The 20,816-nt window shown below is 45.7% G+C and overlaps 1 protein-coding gene across 1 annotated transcript in view; it reads right to left on the minus strand.

Moving 5' to 3' along the window:
- Nucleotides 1-20,816, minus strand: part of LOC106585968 (Golgi phosphoprotein 3) — a 48,531-nt gene that overhangs the window by 498 nt on the left and 27,217 nt on the right. The window contains exons 3-4 of the mRNA XM_045706722.2: nt 18,072-18,186; nt 1-2,758 (exon numbers count right to left, since the gene is read on the minus strand). The exon at nt 1-2,758 is cut by the window's left edge and continues 498 nt beyond it. Of these exons, the coding sequence (XP_045562678.2) occupies nt 2,334-2,758; nt 18,072-18,186 (540 nt within the window). The 3' untranslated portion in view covers nt 1-2,333. The remainder of the gene's footprint in view (nt 2,759-18,071; nt 18,187-20,816) is intronic.

A 20,816-nucleotide genomic window follows, 5' to 3' on the forward strand; every position in this document is an offset into this window, starting at 1 on the left:
AAGTGCACTATATAGGGAATAGGGCTCTGGTCTATAGTAGTGCACTACATAGGGAATAGGGCTCTGGTCTATAGTAGTACCACTATATAGGGAATAGGGCTCTGGGTCTATAGTAGTGCACTATATAGGGAATAGGGCTCTGGTCTATAGTAGTACCACTATATAGGGAATAAGCTCTGGTCTATAGTAGTGTACTATATAGGGAATAGGGCTCTGGTCTATAGTAGTGTACTATATAGGGAATAGGGCTCTGGTCTATAGTAGTGTACTATATAGGGAATAGGGCTCAGGTCTATAGTAGTACCACTATATAGGGAATAGGGCTCTGGTCTATAGTAGTGTACTATATAGGGAATAGGGCTCTGGTCTATAGTAGTGTACTATATAGGGAATAGGGCCCTGGTCTATAGTAGTGTACTATATAGGGAATAGGGCTCTGGTCTATAGTAGTACCACTATATAGGGAATAGGGCTCAGGTCTATAGTAGTACCACTATATAGGGAATAGGGCTCTGAGAGTCTACATGGGGCCAGCATCCCTGTGGGAACGCTTTCGACACCTCGTAGAGTCCCATACCCCCTGATGAATGAATTGAGGCTGTTCTGAGGGCAAAAGGAGGGGGGGGGTGCAAGTGAATATTAGGAAGGTGTTCCTAATGTTTTGTCCACTCAGTGTCTACGTCGCCGGGTAGATTTCAGATGGAGCCTTTGGTGAGAGAAGCTTTTCCATTCACATAAACAGGAAACTTCAGACCGTGTCGTCATGTTGGAGAGGAAATCAAATCCAAGACTTGTCGGGAAGAGAATTATCTAGTATTCAATTCATATACTACTATTAGTTCTACGTTTCACCTACATGGAATCTGCATGTACATCACCGAGCTCCAAAAGTATTGGGACAGCGACACATTTGTTGTTTTGGCTCTGATAGAATGACTATGAGGGTAAAGTGCTGTCTGTCAGTATTAATTTGAGGGTATTTATTCTATCCATATCAGGTGAACTGTTTAGAAATTAAAGCATTTTTTTTTTTTTACATAATCCTCCCACCCATTTTAGGGGACCAAAAGTACTGGGAGAAATTCACTTATATGTGTATTAAAGTAGTCATTGGGGGGGGGGGACTAGGTACAGAAAGTGCTGTACTTTCTAAACGGTTTACCCGATATGAATGAAAATACACTCTAATGAAAGCTGACAGTCTGCACTTTAACCTCCATAGTCATAATGTATACTTTAACATTTCAAAGTGCTGCAGTACAGAGTCAAATCAACAACAAATGTGTCCCCTGTCCCAATACTTATGGATCCCACTGTAGATTATAGTGAGTAAGAGCTAGATACCTGTACAGAATACCATACATACTTTAAAGACATTTCTAAAAGATTTGTCCAGGGAGGAAGAGGATGATGATTGTATTATTTCAGTCCAGTATTCAAAACATTGCTTGTCACTCCATTAGAGGGAGTTTTTATTTAATTTCTTTTCGTAAAAGTGAGTGATTAAATGACATCGTGCAGAGAGAAAGAGCTTGATGAAGGGAAAAGGTGAAGGACAGAGGGAGAGAGAGATTTTCTGTTCAGTAAGCTGTGGGACAGGTTTCAAACAGACCATTCTGTTCAGAAAGCTGTGGGACAGGTCTGGAACAGTCCATTCTGTTCAGTAAGCTGTGGGACAGGTCTGGAACAGACCATTCTGTTCAGTAAGCTGTGGGACAGGTCTGGAACAGACCATTCTGTTCAGTAAGCTGTGGGACAGGTCTGGAACAGACCATTCTGTTCAGTAAGCTGTGGGACAGGTCTGGAACAGACCATTCTGTTCAGTAAGCTGTGGGACAGGTCTGGAACAGACCATTCTGTTCAGTAAGCTGTGGGACAGGTCTGGAACAGACCATTCTGTTCAGTAAGCTGTGGGACAGGTCTGGAACAGACCATTCTGTTCAGTAAGCTGTGGGACAGGTCTGGAACAGACCATTCTGTTCAGTAAGCTGTGGGACAGGTCTGGAACAGACCATTCTGTTCAGTAAGCTGTGGGACAGGTCTGGAACAGACCATTCTGTTCAGTAAGCTGTGGGACAGGTCTGGAACAGACCATTCTGTTCAGAAAGCTGTGGGACAGGTCTGGAACAGACCATTCTGTTCAGAAAGCTGTGGGACAGGTCTAGAACAGACCAGTCTCTTCAGAAAGACAGAGGGAGGTGACCTCAAGTCAGTCAAGTCACTACCTTGATGGGCCAGACAGACCAGCCCCCCCCCAAACTGTCCTGTCCTCTCCCTCTACCCCAACGCCAAACCAACAGCACCCCCTGGTGTCTGAAAGGTGGTAGGTCAGGTCACTTGGTAAAGGCGGCCACCACGGCCCACAACAACTCATTGGCGTTAGCCTTCGTGCTCTCCCCCTCCGGGTCCTGGTCCAGGAGCTGCCGTACTCTCTTCATGGCCAGGTCGTACTGGTCGTCCAACAGAGGGGCAAAGGCATTCTCCAGGACATCAGACGAGTGGGCCAGGAAGATGAGGGCGAGCAGCCGCTTGTCCATGCGGTGCGGGTCGTTGACCCATTTCTCCAACACGGCCTCCTGAACCCTCTTGATGAGGCGTTGTTTGAGGTTGTTGTTGGTGAGCGGGTGAGTGGTCATGTCGAAGAGCAGGAAGTTCTGTTTCTCCGTGGTCAGCACGCCCTTTTCCACCAGGTTCTTGGCCAGGCGCTCCCTCACGTTCCTCAGCTGGTAGTGCAGCTTTAGAGGGTTCCACGTCTCGCCTGTAAGGGGGAGGGATGTTAAACGTGACACAGAGTTCAAAGCCTAAAGCATCGTGATTGAATGTGACGTATGTCCACTAGGGCTGGACGATAAATCAATAATTATTATCGAGGTAATTACTTCCCTCAATAAACATATAAAAACGTTTAGATTCATTTTCGATAATGTCGATATATAGAATAATTAGGTACAGCAGATCGATTTCACCTCTGTGATGCAGCAGGAACGTGCGGAGAAGTGACAATATGGAGAGGAGAGGTATACGCCCACTAAAAACCACTTAGCACCTCGAGTGATGGAGTAGCCACTATTAACCACTAAATGAGTGATGGAGTAGCCACTATTAACCACTAAATGAGTGATGGAGTAGCCACTATTAACCACTAAATGAGTGATGGAGTAGCCACTATTAACCACTAAATGAGTGATGGAGTAGCCTCTATTAACCACTAAATGAGTGATGGAGTAGCCACTATTAACCACTAAATGAGTGATGGAGTAGCCACTATTAACCACTAAATGAGTGATGGAGTAGCCACTATTAACCACTAAATGAGTGATGGAGTAGCCACTATTAACCACTAAATGAGTGATGGAGTAGCCTCTATTAACCACTAAATGAGTGATGGAGTAGCCACTATTAACCACTAAATGAGTGATGGAGTAGCCACTATTAACCACTAAATGAGTGATGGAGTAGCCTCTATTAACCACTAAATGAGTGATGGAGTAGCCACTATTAACCACTAAATGAGTGATGGAGTAGCCACTATTAACCACTAAATGAGTGATGGAGTAGCCACTATTAACCACTAAATGAGTGATGGAGTAGCCACTATTAACCACTAAATGAGTGATGGAGTAGCCACTATTAACCACTAAATGAGTGATGGAGTAGCCACTATTAACCACTAAATGAGTGATGGAGTAGCCACTATTAACCACTAAATGAGTGATGGAGTAGCCTCTATTAACCACTAAATGAGTGATGGAGTAGCCACTATTAACCACTAAATGAGTGATGGAGTAGCCTCTATTAACCACTAAATGAGTGATGGAGTAGCCACTATTAACCACTAAATGAGTGATGGAGTAGCCACTATTAACCAAGCTAAATGAGTGATGGAGTAGCCACTATTAACCACTAAATGAGTGATGGAGTAGCCACTATTAACCACTAAATGAGTGATGGAGTAGACTCTATTAACCACTAAATGAGTGATGGAGTAGCCACTATTAACCACTAAATGAGTGATGGAGTAGCCTCTATTAACCACTAAATGAGTGATGGAGTAGACCTCTATTAACCACTAAATGAGTGATGGAGTAGCCACTATTAACCACTAAATGAGTGATGGAGTAGCCTCTATTAACCACTAAATGAGTGATGGAGTAGCCACTATTAACCACTAAATGAGTGATGGAGTAGCCACTGTTAACCACTAAATGAGTGATGGAGTAGCCACTATTAACCACTAAATGAGTGATGGAGTAGCCCATTAACCACTAAATGAGTGATGGAGTAGCCTCTATTAACCACTAAATTAGTGATGGAGTAGCCACTGTTAACCACTAAATGAGTGATGGAGTAGCCACTATTAACCACTAAATGAGTGATGGAGTAGCCACTATTAACCACTAAATGAGTGATGGAGTAGCCACTGGTTAACCACTAAATGAGTGATGGAGTAGCCACGTGTTAACCACTAAATGAGTGATGGAGTAGCCACTATTAACCACTAAATGAGTGATGGAGTAGCCACTATTAACCACTAAATGAGTGATGGAGTAGCCACTATTAACCACTAAATGAGTGATGGAGTAGCCACTATTAACCACTAAATGAGTGATGGAGTAGCCACTATTAACCACTAAATGAGTGATGGAGTAGCCACTATTAACCACTAAATGAGTGATGGAGTAGCCTCCATTAACCACTAAATGAGTGATGGAGTAGCCTCTATTAACCACTAAATGAGTGATGGAGTAGCCTCCATTAACCACTAAATGAGTGATGGAGTAGCCACTATTAACCACTAAATGAGTGATGGAGTAGCCACTATTAACCACTAAATGAGTGATGGAGTAGCCTCTATTAACCACTAAATGGGTGATGGAGTAGCCACTATTAACCACTAAATGAGTGATGGAGTAGCCACTATTAACCACTAAATGAGTGATGGAGTAGCCACTATTAACCACTAAATGAGTGATGGAGTAGCCTCTATTAACCACTAAATGAGTGATGGAGTAGCCACTCAAAAGAGTGATGGAGTAGCCCATTAACCACTAAATGAGTGATGGAGTAGCCACTAGTTAACCACTAAATGAGTGATGGAGTAGCCACTATTAACCACTAAATGAGTGATGGAGTAGCCACTATTAACCACTAAATGAGTGATGGAGTAGCCACTATTAACCACTAAATGAGTGATGGAGTAGCCACTGATTAACCACTAAATGAGTGATGGAGTAGCCACTATTAACCACTAAATGAGTGATGGAGTAGCCACTATTAACCACTAAATGAGTGATGGAGTAGCCACTATTAACCACTAAATGAGTGATGGAGTAGCCTCCATTAACCACTAAATGAGTGATGGAGTAGCCACTATTAACCACTAAATGAGTGATGGAGTAGCCACTATTAACCACTAAATGAGTGATGGAGTAGCCTCTATTAACCACTAAATGAGTGATGGAGTAGCCACTATTAACCACTAAATGAGTGATGGAGTAGCCACTATTAACCACTAAATGAGTGATGGAGTAGCCACTATTAACCACTAAATGAGTGATGGAGTAGCCACTATTAACCACTAAATGAGTGATGGAGTAGCCACTATTAACCACTAAATGAGTGATGGAGTAGCCACTATTAACCACTAAATGAGTGATGGAGTAGCCACTATTAACCACTAAATGAGTGATGGAGTAGCCACTATTAACCACTAAATGAGTGATGGAGTAGCCACTATTAACCACTAAATGAGTGATGGAGTAGCCTCTATTAACCACTAAATGAGTGATGGAGTAGCCACTATTAACCACTAAATGAGTGATGGAGTAGCCACTATTAACCACTAAATGAGGGATGGAGTAGCCACTATTAACCACTGAATGAGTGATGGAGTAGCCTCTATTAACCACTAAATGAGGGATGGAGTAGCCACTAAAAGAGTGATGGAGTAGCCACTATTAACCACTAAATGAGTGATGGAGTAGCCACTGTTAACCACTAAATGAGTGATGGAGTAGCCACTATTAACCACTACATGGGTGATGGAGTAGCCACTATTAACCACTAAATGAGTGATGGAGTAGCCACTATTAACCACTAAATGAGGGATGGAGTAGCCACTATTAACCACTGAATGAGTGATGGAGTAGCCTCTATTAACCACTAAATGAGTGATGGAGTAGCCACATTAACCACTAAATGAGTGATGGAGTAGCCACTATTAACCACTAAATGAGTGATGGAGTAGCCACTATTAACCACTAAATGAGTGATGGAGTAGCCACTATTAACCACTAAATGAGTGATGGAGTAGCCACTATTAACCACTAAATGAGTGATGGAGTAGCCACGTAGTTAACCACTAAATGAGTGATGGAGTAGCCACTGTTAACCACTAAATGAGTGATGGAGTAGCCACTATTAACCACTAAATGAGTGATGGAGTAGCCACTATTAACCACTAAATGAGTGATGGAGTAGCCCATTAACCACTAAATGAGTGATGGAGTAGCCCTATTAACCACTAAATGAGTGATGGAGTAGCCACTATTAACCACTAAATGAGTGATGGAGTAGCCTCCATTAACCACTAAATGAGTGATGGAGTAGCCACTATTAACCACTAAATGAGTGATGGAGTAGCCTCTATTAACCACTAAATGAGTGATGGAGTAGCCTCTATTAACCACTAAATGAGTGATGGAGTAGCCACTATTAACCACTAAATGAGTGATGGAGTAGCCTCTATTAACCACTAAATGAGTGATGGAGTAGCCTATTAACCACTAAATGAGTGATGGAGTAGCCACTATTAACCACTAAATGAGTGATGGAGTAGCCTCTATTAACCACTAAATAGTGATGGAGTAGCCCTATTAACCACTAAATGAGTGATGGAGTAGCCACTATTAACCACTAAATGAGTGATGGAGTAGCCACTATTAACCACTAAATGAGTGATGGAGTAGCCACTTTAACCACTAAATGAGTGATGGAGTAGCCACTGTTAACCACTAAATGAGTGATGGAGTAGCCACTATTAACCACTAAATGAGTGATGGAGTAGCCACTATTAACCACTAAATGAGTGATGGAGTAGCCACTATTAACCACTAAATGAGTGATGGAGTAGCCACGGTTAACCACTAAATGAGTGATGGAGTAGCCACGGTTAACCACTAAATGAGTGATGGAGTAGCCACTATTAACCACTAAATGAGGGATGGAGTAGCCACTATTAACCACTAAATGAGTGATGGAGTAGCCACTATTAACCACTAAATGAGTGATGGAGTAGCCACTATTAACCACTAAATGAGTGATGGAGTAGCCACTATTAACCACTAAATGAGTGATGGAGTAGCCACCGTTAACCACTAAATGAGTGATGGAGGCCAAAACAGTGGCAGTGATCGCCATGGAGAAGGAGCAGCTTCCAACAAATAAATAACTGATAAAAAGGGTTAAACTGTTTCAGTAATTTGGAAGTGGTTCGGCTTTCTGAAGTCCGACAAACAGCAGAGCAATGTTCGGTGCAAATTGTGCCGTAGACAGGTGGCTACAAAGTCTGGTAATTACGACAAACCTTTTTCAACATCTGAAGCAAAATCACTCTTTGGAACATGCAGGAAGTTTGAGTTTGCTCCACGGTATTGATAAACGCCCCTCAAGCACCAGCCAATCTAGGGATGTTTGCCCCGAAGCAGTCAACACGGACAGCGTTTATGCCCTACAAGCAAACATCGAAAAGACAAAAGACATCACAAATGCTATTATGCATTGCATTGCTAAGGACATGCTACCAATTAGCATAGTTGAAAAGGAAGGTTTCAAGAGGCTTTCATTGACCCCAGGTACGTGCTCCCTGGCCGCAAACATGGAACAATGTTCCTTAAGGTATAATTTTATGTGTAGCTCACATAATAATAAAAAATGTAACCTTTATTTAACTAGGCAAGTCAGTTAAGAACAAATTCGTATTTACAATGACAGCCTTGGAACAGTGGGGTTAACTGCCTTGTTCAGGGGGCAGAACGACAGATTTTGTACCTTGTCAGCACGGGGATTCAATCTAGCAACCTTTCGGTTACTGTCCCAACGCTCTAACCACTAGGCTACCTGCTGGTTACTGGCCCAACGCTCTAACCACTAGGCTACCTGCTGGTTACTGGCCCAACGCTCTAACCACTAGGCTACCTGCTGGTTACTGGCCCAACGCTCTAACCATTAGGCTACCTGCTGGTTACTGGCCCAACGCTCTAACCACTAGGCTACCTGCTGGTTACTGGCCCAACGCTCTAACCACTAGGCTACCTGCTGGTTACTAGTCCAACGCTCTAACCACTAGGCTACCTGCTGGTTACTGGCCCAACGCTCTAACCACTAGGCTACCTGCTGGTTACTGGCCCAACGCTCTAACCACTAGGCTACCTGCTGGTTACTAGTCCAACGCTCTAACCACTAGGCTACCTGCTGGTTACTGGCCCAACGCTCTAACCACTAGGCTACCTGCTGGTTACTGGCCCAACGCTCTAACCACTAGGCTACCTGCTGGTTACTGGCCCAAATCTCTAACCACTAGGCTACCTGCTGGTTACTGGCCCAACGCTCTAACCACTAGGCTACCTGCTGGTTACTGGCCCAAAGCTCTAACCACTAGGCTACCTGCTGGTTACTGGCCCAACGCTCTAACCACTAGGCTACCTGCTGGTTACTAGTCCAACGCTCTAACCACTAGGCTACCTGCTGGTTACTGGCCCAACGCTCTAACCACTAGGCTACCTGCTGGTTACTGGCCCAACGCTCTAACCACTAGGCTACCTGCTGGTTACTGGCCCAACGCTCTAACCACTAGGCTACCTGCTGGTTACTGGCCCAACGCTCTAACCACTAGGCTACCTGCTGGTTACTGGCCCAACGCTCTAACCACTAGGCTACCTGCTGGTTACTGGCCCAACGCTCTAACCACTAGGCTACCTGCTGGTTACTAGTCCAACGCTCTAACCACTAGGCTACCTGCTGGTTACTGGCCCAACGCTCTAACCACTAGGCTACCTGCTGGTTACTAGTCCAACGCTCTAACCACTAGGCTACCTGCTGGTTACTGGCCCAACGCTCTAACCACTAGGCTACCTGCTGGTTACTGGCCCAACGCTCTAACCACTAGGCTACCTGCTGGTTACTGGCCCAACGCTCTAACCACTAGGCTACCTGCTGGTTACTGGCCCAACGCTCTAACCACTAGGCTACCTGCTGGTTACTGGCCTAACGCTCTAACCACTAGGCTACCTGCTGGTTACTGGCCCAACGCTCTAACCACTAGGCTACCTGCTGGTTACTGGCCCAACGCTCTAACCACTAGGCTACCTGCTGGTTACTGGCCCAACACTCTAACCACTAGGCTACCTGCTGGTTACTGGCCCAACGCTCTAACCACTAGGCTACCTGCTGGTTACTAGTCCAACGCTCTAACCACTAGCCGACCTGCTGGTTACTAGTCCAACGCTCTAACCACTAGCCGACCTGCTGGTTACTGGCCCAACGCTCTAACCACTAGGCTACCTGCTGGTTACTGGCCTAACGCTCTAACCACTAGGCTACCTGCTGGTTACTAGTCCAACGCTCTAACCACTAGGCTACCTGCTGGTTACTGGCCCAACGCTCTAACCACTAGGCTACCTGCTGGTTACTGGCCTAACGCTCTAACCACTAGGCTACCTGCTGGTTACTGGCCCAACGCTCTAACCACTAGGCTACCTGCTGGTTACTGGCCCAACGCTCTAACCACTAGGCTACCTGCCCAACGCTCTAACCATTAGGCTACCTGCTGGTTACTGGCCCAACGCTCTAACCACTAGGCTACCTGCTGGTTACTGGCCCAACGCTCTAACCACTAGGCTACCTGCTGGTTACTAGTCCAACGCTCTAACCACTAGGCTACCTGCTGGTTACTGGCCCAACGCTCTAACCACTAGGCTACCTGCTGGTTACTGGCCCAACGCTCTAACCACTAGGCTACCTGCTGGTTACTGGCCCAACGCTCTAACCACTAGGCTACCTGCTGGTTACTGGCCCAACGCTCTAACCACTAGGCTACCTGCTGGTTACTGGCCCAAAGCTCTAACCACTAGGCTACCTGCTGGTTACTGGCCCAACGCTCTAACCACTAGGCTACCTGCTGGTTACTGGCCCAACGCTCTAACCACTAGGCTACCTGCTGGTTACTGGCCCAACGCTCTAACCACTAGGCTACCTGCTGGTTACTGGCCCAACGCTCTAACCACTAGGCTACCTGCTGGTTACTAGTCCAACGCTCTAACCACTAGGCTACCTGCTGGTTACTGGCCCAACGCTCTAACCACTAGGCTACCTGCTGGTTACTGGCCCAACGCTCTAACCACTAGGCTACCTGCTGGTTACTGGCCCAACGCTCTAACCACTAGGCTACCTGCTGGTTACTGGCCCAACGCTCTAACCACTAGGCTACCTGCTGGTTACTGGCCCAACGCTCTAACCACTAGGCTACCTGCTGGTTACTGGCCCAACGCTCTAACCACTAGGCTACCTGCTGGTTACTAGTCCAACGCTCTAACCACTAGGCTACCTGCTGGTTACTGGCCCAACGCTCTAACCACTAGGCTACCTGCTGGTTACTAGTCCAACGCTCTAACCACTAGGCTACCTGCTGGTTACTGGCCCAACGCTCTAACCACTAGGCTACCTGCTGGTTACTGGCCCAACGCTCTAACCACTAGGCTACCTGCTGGTTACTGGCCCAACGCTCTAACCACTAGGCTACCTGCTGGTTACTGGCCCAACGCTCTAACCACTAGGCTACCTGCTGGTTACTGGCCCAACGCTCTAACCACTAGGCTACCTGCTGGTTACTGGCCCAACGCTCTAACCACTAGGCTACCTGCTGGTTACTGGCCCAACGCTCTAACCACTAGGCTACCTGCTGGTTACTGGCCCAACGCTCTAACCACTAGGCTACCTGCTGGTTACTGGCCCAACGCTCTAACCACTAGGCTACCTGCTGGTTACTGGCCCAACGCTCTAACCACTAGGCTACCTGCTGGTTACTGGCCCAACGCTCTAACCGCTAGGCTACCTGCTGGTTACTGGCCCAACGCTCTAACCACTAGGCTACCTGCTGGTTACTGGTCCAACGCTCTAACCACTAGGCTACCTGCTGGTTACTGGCCCAACGCTCTAACCACTAGGCTACCTGCCTCCCCTCCACTCTAACCACTAGGCTACCTGCTGGTTACTGGCCCAACGCTCTAACCACTAGGCTACCTGCTGGTTACTGGCCCAACGCTCTAACCACTAGGCTACCTGCTGGTTACTGGCCCACTGCTGGTTACTGGCCCAACGCTCTAACCACTAGGCTACCTGCTGGTTACTGGCCCAACGCTCTAACCACTAGGCTACCTGCTGGTTACTGGCCCAACGCTCTAACCACTAGGCTACCTGCTGGTTACTGGCCCAACGCTCTAACCACTAGGCTACCTGCTGGTTACTGGCCCAACGCTCTAACCACTAGGCTACCTGCTGGTTACTGGCCCAACGCTCTAACCGCTAGGCTACCTGCTGGTTACTGGCCCAACGCTCTAACCACTAGGCTACCTGCTGGTTACTGGCCCAACGCTCTAACCACTAGGCTACCTGCCTCCCCTCCACTCTAACCACTAGGCTACCTGCTGGTTACTGGCCCAACGCTCTAACCACTAGGTTACCTGCCGCCTCTACACTCTAACCGCTAGGCTACCTGCCGCCTCTACACTCTAACCGCTAGGCTACCTGCCGCCTCTACACTCTAACCGCTAGGCTACCTGCCGCCTCTACACTCTAACCGCTAGGCTACCTGCCGCCTCTACACTCTAACCACTAGGCTGCCAAAACAACAGACATGCAAGTTGTGCAATGAAACAACAAACGACAGAAAAGTGATAGTTTCAGACATTAGTTTACGTCTATCTTCAGACACGGACCTGCCAGAGAGATAACATAACAACTGAATATATATATATATATATATATATATATATATGCTTACTAGCACAGATGGTAACTAGGTCTGTACCAAAACAGAGCTGTCGTAGTCGAGGAAAAGACTCTAGCTAGGAACTAATACAAGGTTTAGTGACTACATCACTGCACTAACAGGTAAAAACACCATGACATTTCAGATGTAAAATCCCTGGTTGTCGGTTACCAGTATGAATAATACTCTCTCTGTGGTAACTCACTAAGCTGTGTTACTGATGCCGTCTGTGGTAACAAGGCTGCCTGATGCTAGGCTACGCTGCCGCCTCTACACTCTAACCGCTAAGCAACGCTGCCTCCTCTACACTCTAACCGCTAGGCTACGCTGCCGCCTCTACACTCTAACCGCTAAGCAACGCTGCCTCCTCTACACTCTAACCGCTAGGCTACGCTGCCGCCTCTACACTCTAACCGCTAGGCTACCTGCCGCCTCTACACTCTAACCGCTAGGCTACCTGCCGCCTCTACACTCTAACCGCTAAGCAACGCTGCCTCCTCTACACTCTAACCGCTAGGCTACCTGCCGCCTCTACACTCTAACCGCTAGGCTACCCTGCCGCCTCTACACTCTAACCGCTAGGCTACCCTGCCGCCTCTACACTCTAACCGCTAGGCTACCCTGCCGTCCTCTACACTCTAACCGCTAGGCTACCCTGCCGCCTCTACACTCTAACCGCTAGGCTACCCTGCCGCCTCTACACTCTAACCGCTAGGCTACCCTGCCGCCTCTACACTCTAACCGCTAGGCTACCCTGCCGCCTCTACACTCTAACCGCTAGGCTACCCTGCCGCCTCTACACTCTAACCGCTAGGCTACCCTGCCGCCTCTACACTCTAACCGCTAGGCTACCCTGCCGCCTCTACACTCTAACCGCTAGGCTACCCTGCCGCCTCTACACTCTAACCGCTAGGCTACCCTGCCGCCTCTACACTCTAACCGCTAGGCTACCCTGCCGCCTCTACACTCTAACCGCTAGGCTACCCTGCCGCCTCTACACTCTAACCGCTAGGCTACCCTGCCGCCTCTACACTCTAACCGCTAGGCTACCCTGCCGCCTCTACACTCTAACCGCTAGGCTACGCTGCCGCATCTACACTCTAACCGCTAGGCTACCTGCCGCCTCTACACTCTAACCGCTAGGCTACCTGCCGCCTCTACACTCTAACCGCTAGGCTACCTGCCGCCTCTACACTCTAACCGCTAGGCTACCTGCCGCCTCTACACTCTAACCGCTAGGCTACCTGCCGCCTCTACACTCTAACCGCTAGGCTACCTGCCGCCTCTACACTCTAACCGCTAGGCTACCTGCCGCCTCTACACTCTAACCGCTAGGCTACCTGCCGCCTCTACACTCTAACCGCTAGGCTACCTGCCTCCCCTCCACTCTAACCACTAGGCTACCTGCCTCCTCTACACTCTAACCACTAGGCTACCTGCCTCCCCTCCACTCTAACCACTAGGCTACCTGCCACCTCTACACTCTAACCACTAGGCTACCTGCCTCCCCTCCACTCTAACCACTAGGCTACCTGCCACCTCTACACTCTAACCACTAGGCTACCTGCCGCCCCTACACTCTAACCACTAGGCTACCTGCCTCCTCTACACTCTAACCACTAGGCTACCTGCCACCTCTACACTCTAACCACTAGGCTACCTGCCTCCCCTCCACTCTAACCACTAGGCTACCTGCCTCCCCTCCACTCTAACCGCTAGGCTACCTGCCTCCCCTCCACTCTAACCACTAGGCTACCTGCCTCCCCTCCACTCTAACCACTAGGCTACCTGCCACCTCTACACTCTAACCACTAGGCTACCTGCCTCCCCTCCACTCTAACCACTAGGCTACCTGCCTCCCCTCCACTCTAACCACTAGGCTACCTGCCTCCCCTCCACTCTAACCACTAGGCTACCTGCCTCCCCTCCACTCTAACCACTAGGCTACCTGCCACCTCTACACTCTAACCACTAGGCTACCTCTCCTCTACTTGGGAGTATAATCAGAGAAGATGTAAATAATGATTAATATTAACAACAGATAGAAAACACTGCATTCAGCTTCTACTTCTCCTTTTCAGAATGGTGCTGTAATAAGTACACAACACAAATGGATCCAATACCACCGTAATAACTAAAACAACCGTAATAACTAAACCAACCGTAATAACTAAACAACTGTAATAACTAAAACTGTAATAACTAAAACTGTAATAACTAAACAACTGTAATAACTAAACAACTGTAATAACTAAACAACTGTAATAACTAAAACTGTAATAACTAAAACTGTAATAACTAAAACTGTAATAACTAAAACTGTAATAACTAAAACAACTGTAATAACTAAAACAACTGTAATAACTAAAACAACCGTAATAACTAAAACAACCGTAATAACTAAAACAACCGTAATAACTAAAACAACCGTAATAACTAAAACAACCGTAATAACTAAAACAACCGTAATAACTAAAACAACTGTAATGACTAAAACAACCGTAATGACTAAAACAACCGTAATGACTAAAACAACCGTAATGACTAAAACAACCGTAATAACTAAAACAACCGTAATAACTAAAACAACCGTAATAACTAAAACAACCGTAATAACTAAACAACCATAATAACTAACAACCGTAATAACTAAAACAACCGTAATAACTAAAACAACCGTAATAACTAAAACAACCGTAATAACTAAAACAACCGTAATAACTAAAACAACCGTAATGACTAAAACAACCGTAATGACTAAAACAACCGTAATGACTAAAACAACCGTAATAACTAAAACAACCGTAATGACTAAAACAACCGTAATAACTAAAACAACCGTAATAACTAAAACAACCGTAATAACTAAACAACCATAATAACTAACAACCGTAATAACTAAAACAACTTATGTTCCCCAGCATGAAAACAAAATGTCGATCAAACAGAAGGGTAACTAACAAAGACTCACTAACAACAAGTGGGATTTTAGGAGGGGTTCTGAAAAGACACTCATAGGGGTGGGTGTACACTGAAAGAAAAGGACCTAAAAAATACCCACCAGGAACGTCCACTACATTTACCCAAGAAAAGGCTCACGAAATAAAAACACAAAACCCTCACACAACTTATATAAAAGACAGGAAGCAAACCAAAAATGGTAGAGCAAAGAGAAAAACAGGGAAGATCAGATAAAAGGATTTATATCTAATAGGTAGAGATAAAGTAAAAAGGTGTTAATCGTCCACATCTTTGAAGACAACTTGGTCTTTAAGTATTACCAGCCAGTAAACACCATGTTGATATTGGAGAAAATGCGACAATTTAAATTGATCCATGTTGTGAAATGGAAGTTCTGTTGGTTGTGAGCAAAACTTGTCCAACAAAAATATAGGATATATTTATTGTCTTAAAGGGGAAGGTGTTACAGGCTTTGTTTTTTGTTTTTAAAATAATACAAATGTAATAACAAAAAAAAAAACACATATATCCAATACAACTACTACCAATACAATCACAGTCAGAATCACAAACACCCATACTGCCCCCTAATGGCTGAAACCCCACCTCTTTAAGGAATACCTGGGATAGGACTGATTGGTGGCTGAAACCCCACCTCTTTAAGGAATACCTGGGATAGGACTGATTGGTGGCTGAAACCCCACCTCTTTAAGGAATACCTGGGATAGGACTGATTGGTGGCTGAAACCCCACCTCTTTAAGGAATACCTGGGATAGGACTGATTGGTGGCTGAAACCCCACCTCTTTAAGGAATACCTGGGATAGGACTGATTGGTGGCTGAAACCCCACCTCTTTAAGGAATACCTGGGATAGGACTGATTGGTGGCTGAAACCCCACCTCTTTAAGGAATACCTGGGATAGGACTGATTGGTGGCTGAAACCCCACCTCTTTAAGGAATACCTGGGATAGGACTGATTGGTGGCTGAAACCCCACCTCTTTAAGGAATACCTGGGATAGGACTGATTGGTGGCTGAAACCCCACCTCTTTAAGGAATACCTGGGATAGGATAAAGTAATCCTTCTAACCCCCCCTTAAAAGATGTAGATGCACTATTGTAAAGTGGTTGTTCCACTGGATATCATAAGGTGAATGGACCAATTTATAAGTCGCTCTGGATAAGAGCGTCTGCTAAATGACTTAAATGTAAATGTAGTAGTAAACCTCTGATTGGCTGAGACCACTCTGTTAACAGTAAACCTCTGATTGGCTGAGCCCACTCTGTTAGCAGTAAATCTCTGATTGGTTGAGACCACTCTGTTAGCAGTAAACCTCTGATTGGCTGAGACCACTCTGTTAGCAGTAAACCTCTGATTGGCTGAGACCACTCTGTTAGCAGTAAACCTCTGATTGGCTGAAACCACTCTGTTAACAGTAAACCTCTGATTGTCTGAAACCACTCTGTTAACAGTAAACCTCTGATTGGCTGAGACCACTCTGTTAACAGTAAACCTCTGATTGGCTGAGACCACTCTGTTAACAGTAAACCTCTGATTGGCTGAGACCACTCTGTTAACAGTAAACCTCTGGGGGCTGAGACCACTCTGTTAACACTAAACCTCTGATTGGCTGAGACCACTCTGTTAACAGTAAACCTCTGATTGGTTGAGCCACTCTGTTAGCAGTAAACCTCTGATTGGTTGAGACAACTCTGTTAGCAGTAAACCTCTGATTGGCTGAGACCACTCTGTTAGCAGTAAACCTCTGATTGGCTGAGACCACTCTGTTAACAGTAAACCTCTGATTGGCTGAGACCACTCTGTTAACAGTAAACCTCTGATTGGTTGCTGAGACCACTCTGTTAACAGTAAACCTCTGATTGGTTGCTGAGACCACTCTGTTAACAGTAAACCTCTGATTGGTGGCTGAGACCACTCTGTTAACAGTAAACCTCTGATTGGCTGAGACCACTCTGTTAACAGTAAACCTCTGATTGGTGGCTGAGACCACTCTGTTAGCAGTAAACCTCTGATTGGTTGCTGAGACCACTCTGTTAACAGTAAACCTCTGATTGGCTGAGACCACTCTGTTAACAGTAAACCTCTGATTGGTGGCTGAGACCACTCTGTTAACAGTAAACCTCTGGTGGCTGAGCCCACTCTGTTAGCAGTAAACCTCTGATTGGCTGAGACCACTCTGTTAACAGTAAACCTCTGATTGGCTGAGACCACTCTGTTAGTAGTAAACCTCTGATTGGCTGAGACCACTCTGTTAACAGTAAACCTCTGATTGGCTGAGACCACTCTGTTAGCAGTAAACCTCTGATTGGTTGAGACCACTCTGTTAACAGTAAACCTCTGATTGGTTGAGACCACTCTGTTAGTAGTAAACCTCTGATTGGCTGAGACCACTCTGTTAACAGTAAACCTCTGATTGGCTGAGACCACTCTGTTAGCAGTAAACCTCTGATTGGTTGAGACCACTCTGTTAGCAGTAAACCTCTGATTGGTTGAGACCACTCTGTTAGCAGTAAACCTCTGATTGGCTGAGACCACTCTGTTAACAGTAAACCTCTGATTAGCTGAGACCACTCTGTTAGCAGTAAACCTCTGATTGGTTGAGACCACTCTGTTAACAGTAAACCTCTGATTGGCTGAGACCACTCTGTTAACAGTAAACCTCTGGTGGCTGAGACCACTCTGTTAACAGTAAACCTCTGATTGGCTGAGACCACTCTGTTAGCAGTAAACCTCTGATTGGTTGAGACCACTCTGTTAACAGTAAACCTCTGATTGGCTGAGACCACTCTGTTAACAGTAAACCTCTGGTGGCTGAGACCACTCTGTTAACAGTAAACCTCTGATTGGCTGAGACCACTCTGTTAACAGTAAACCTCTGATTGGCTGAGAACACTCTGTTAACAGTAAACCTCTGATTGGCTGAGACCACTCTGTTAGCAGTAAACCTCTGATTGGCTGAGACCACTCTGTTAGCAGTAAACCTCTGATTGGCTGAGACCACTCTGTTAACAGTAAACCTCTGATTGGCTGAGACCACTCACCGCTGAGCAGCTCGATCCAGCTCTGCACCGTCTCTGAGGGCTGGGTCTCCTTCACGTGTTTCAGAGCCTCGTCCAATAGCACGTCTCCCGTCGGAGCGTCTGACTTACAGATCACCTAGGAGACACCAATACAACGAGACAGAATGAAAACACAACCTGTACTGCCACTCAATGACCTATAGATCCGCTAGAGATGAGACAACCACACAGTCAGAACACAACTTCTAGACTAAATACAAGTCAGAATCAGCAGGAGAATACTTTCTTGTCCATTGTCTTTTTATTGTATTTCTTTTGTTGCCAAGGGAAGCCAGTGAGCATCTGGCCTCACTTGACAACAAACAAAAAAAACGAGCAAAAATGTTGCTAATCAGCTTTGAGCTAAACTGAGCAAGCTCAAATGATTGGTCGTCCTGGTGGGGGGAGGGGGAAAAAAAAAAGGTGTGTCAATGGAAGCTAGCTTGGATTTGGCTTCTCTCCTATCAAATTGTTTTCAGAGCATACATCACTGGATTTGGCTTCTCTCCTATCAAATTGTTTTCAGAGCATACATCACTGGATTTGGCTTCTCTCCTATCAAATTGTTTTCAGAGCATACATCACTGGATTTGGCTTCTCTCCTATCAAATTGTTTCGGAGAGCATACATCACTAACAGAAACATGAAAGAGAGAATGGCATTGGCATCACTCTACATGTTTTTTTTTTCTTCTACTTGCACGAAGGAACGCACACACAAACAGAAATCAGAACCATAGACAGCCAGATCATATTTAGCTTATGTCGACAGGACTAAATAGTTTTTTTGGTATCTTTTAGTTGTCACGTTGATGCTGAAATGGTGCTGGAATAGTGGAGGCAGCTCCTGTTGTCTTTGCGACTTGCGGTAACTCTCATTGGTTTTAAATCAATAGTTGTTTAGTGGTTCAAAAATAAAAAATAAAAATATCACCAGGTGGTTCGAAACTGCTCTTCACTTCAGGAACCGTGCAGGTCGGGAGACAGAATCCACTGCAAAGTTCAGCAGTGCGTCTAGTGGTGTGTGTCATAAAGAGGAAAGTCAGGAATTGTTTCTCTTTGTAACAAAGACAAAACTGCGCCAAGGGCGTAAAAAGGACGTTTAAACACGCTTTCTTCGGCTGCCGAGTGGCGCAGCGGTCTAAGACACTGGCATCTCGGTGCAAGAGGCGTCACTACAGTCCCTGGTTCGATTCCAGGCTGTATCACATCCGGCCGAGTCCCATAGGGCGCCTTACAATTTTGGCCCAGTGTCGTCCGGGGTTTGGCCGTCATTGGAAATAAGAATGTCTTTTTAACTGACTCGTCTAGTTAAATAAAATATAAAAATATATCTTGATATTGGTTGATATTACTTGAATATCTTTCTTCTGATTTTCCTGTCATTAAAAGAGGGTTTAATGGTGATTTTACTGTAGCATACAGAGTGTGTAAAGGAACCAAGGTCATGTCTGTACCGTACAGGCTACGTTCTTCATCATGGGGAATGAAGGATAACAACAAAAAAACGTCCTGTGAACAAGTCTCAGGTTTTGCTATGCTGAATCCTTACAATCAACGAGGCGGTACCAATGGCACTATCCATCTCCCTATAAATTAGAGGCCTTTACTAGCCAGAAACTAGAATCAAGTTCTTTAAGGCAAGGCCACATCCATGGGACAAAATGATCCCATCTCCTTGGAAACCCAAAACTCAGATCGAGGAAGCATTATCCAACTCAGACAGAAGAATCATCCGAGAGGAACTTGGCCGAGGAACACTCTGTTCACTCACGACGACCCGCTGGGTTATATATATATATCTTTCCCTAAGAGGACCAGAACATTCCACTGCACCTTAAGTGCCTTAAACTTTATATCTTTGGACTGAACAGATTTGAGGACTCGAGTCTGAGAAATAAAGAGAACAGGTCCCCTCTGCCATCTCTCAACAACTCGTGGGCTCCGACGCGTGAGCTCCGACGAAGGAAAAAAAAAAAAAGCTTCTTCGGGCTGCAAACCCAGCTGTCAGAAACACTGATCTTTCCCCCGTTTCATCTTTGTCAAATCAGAAAAACCCAACTGAACCAAATGACAAATCAGCTGTAAATACATCACTGCATTTGATTTCCCTTTGGGTGACGCTGTGTCTGTGTGAAAGTGGTGGCAGACGCTGATTACTGTAAGACCGTTAGTTGGATTGACATATCAATAACCAATATTGTCCTGTGCACTGTCCACAGAGGGTGTTAACCTGTAACCCGGGCCTGTTAACCCCTGATTAGGGAACTTTTAGTGTCACAGACTGTGAAGTTTTACTGATGTAGTAGTCTCTCAACACTTCTCCTGTTCTCACGAATTTTTTTTTTTTATAAATTCTCCAAAGTCTTGTTAACGTGTTGCCTGTACTCTGCCTGTCAATAGGCTACATCAAACTATTCAATTGATTTGTAGAGTTCCCCACGTCAGCGATTGTACCCCATTCCATCGGGTCTGTTTAGACAACTGTATCTTTCTCATTTTCAATCTTTTAGTCTTAGTAATAAAAGTTTTGAATTCAAATCCGTTGTTGTTGCATTGAAGTCCTTCACGAACGATTGGACTCTCCCAGGTCTGAGAGCTCGACGGCCACTCAGAATGAGAATGTAGTAAATTGACTGTTGTTGATAGAGGATTAAAAATGGTATAACAGGTTAATGGTAAGTACTGATAGGAGTTCATTCAAAGGGGTCTCTCTCTCTATATCAAA

The sequence above is a fragment of the Salmo salar genome, chromosome 24 (genome assembly GCF_965601325.2).
Source record: "Salmo salar chromosome 24, fSalSal1, whole genome shotgun sequence".
Lineage (NCBI taxonomy): Eukaryota > Metazoa > Chordata > Actinopteri > Salmoniformes > Salmonidae > Salmo > Salmo salar.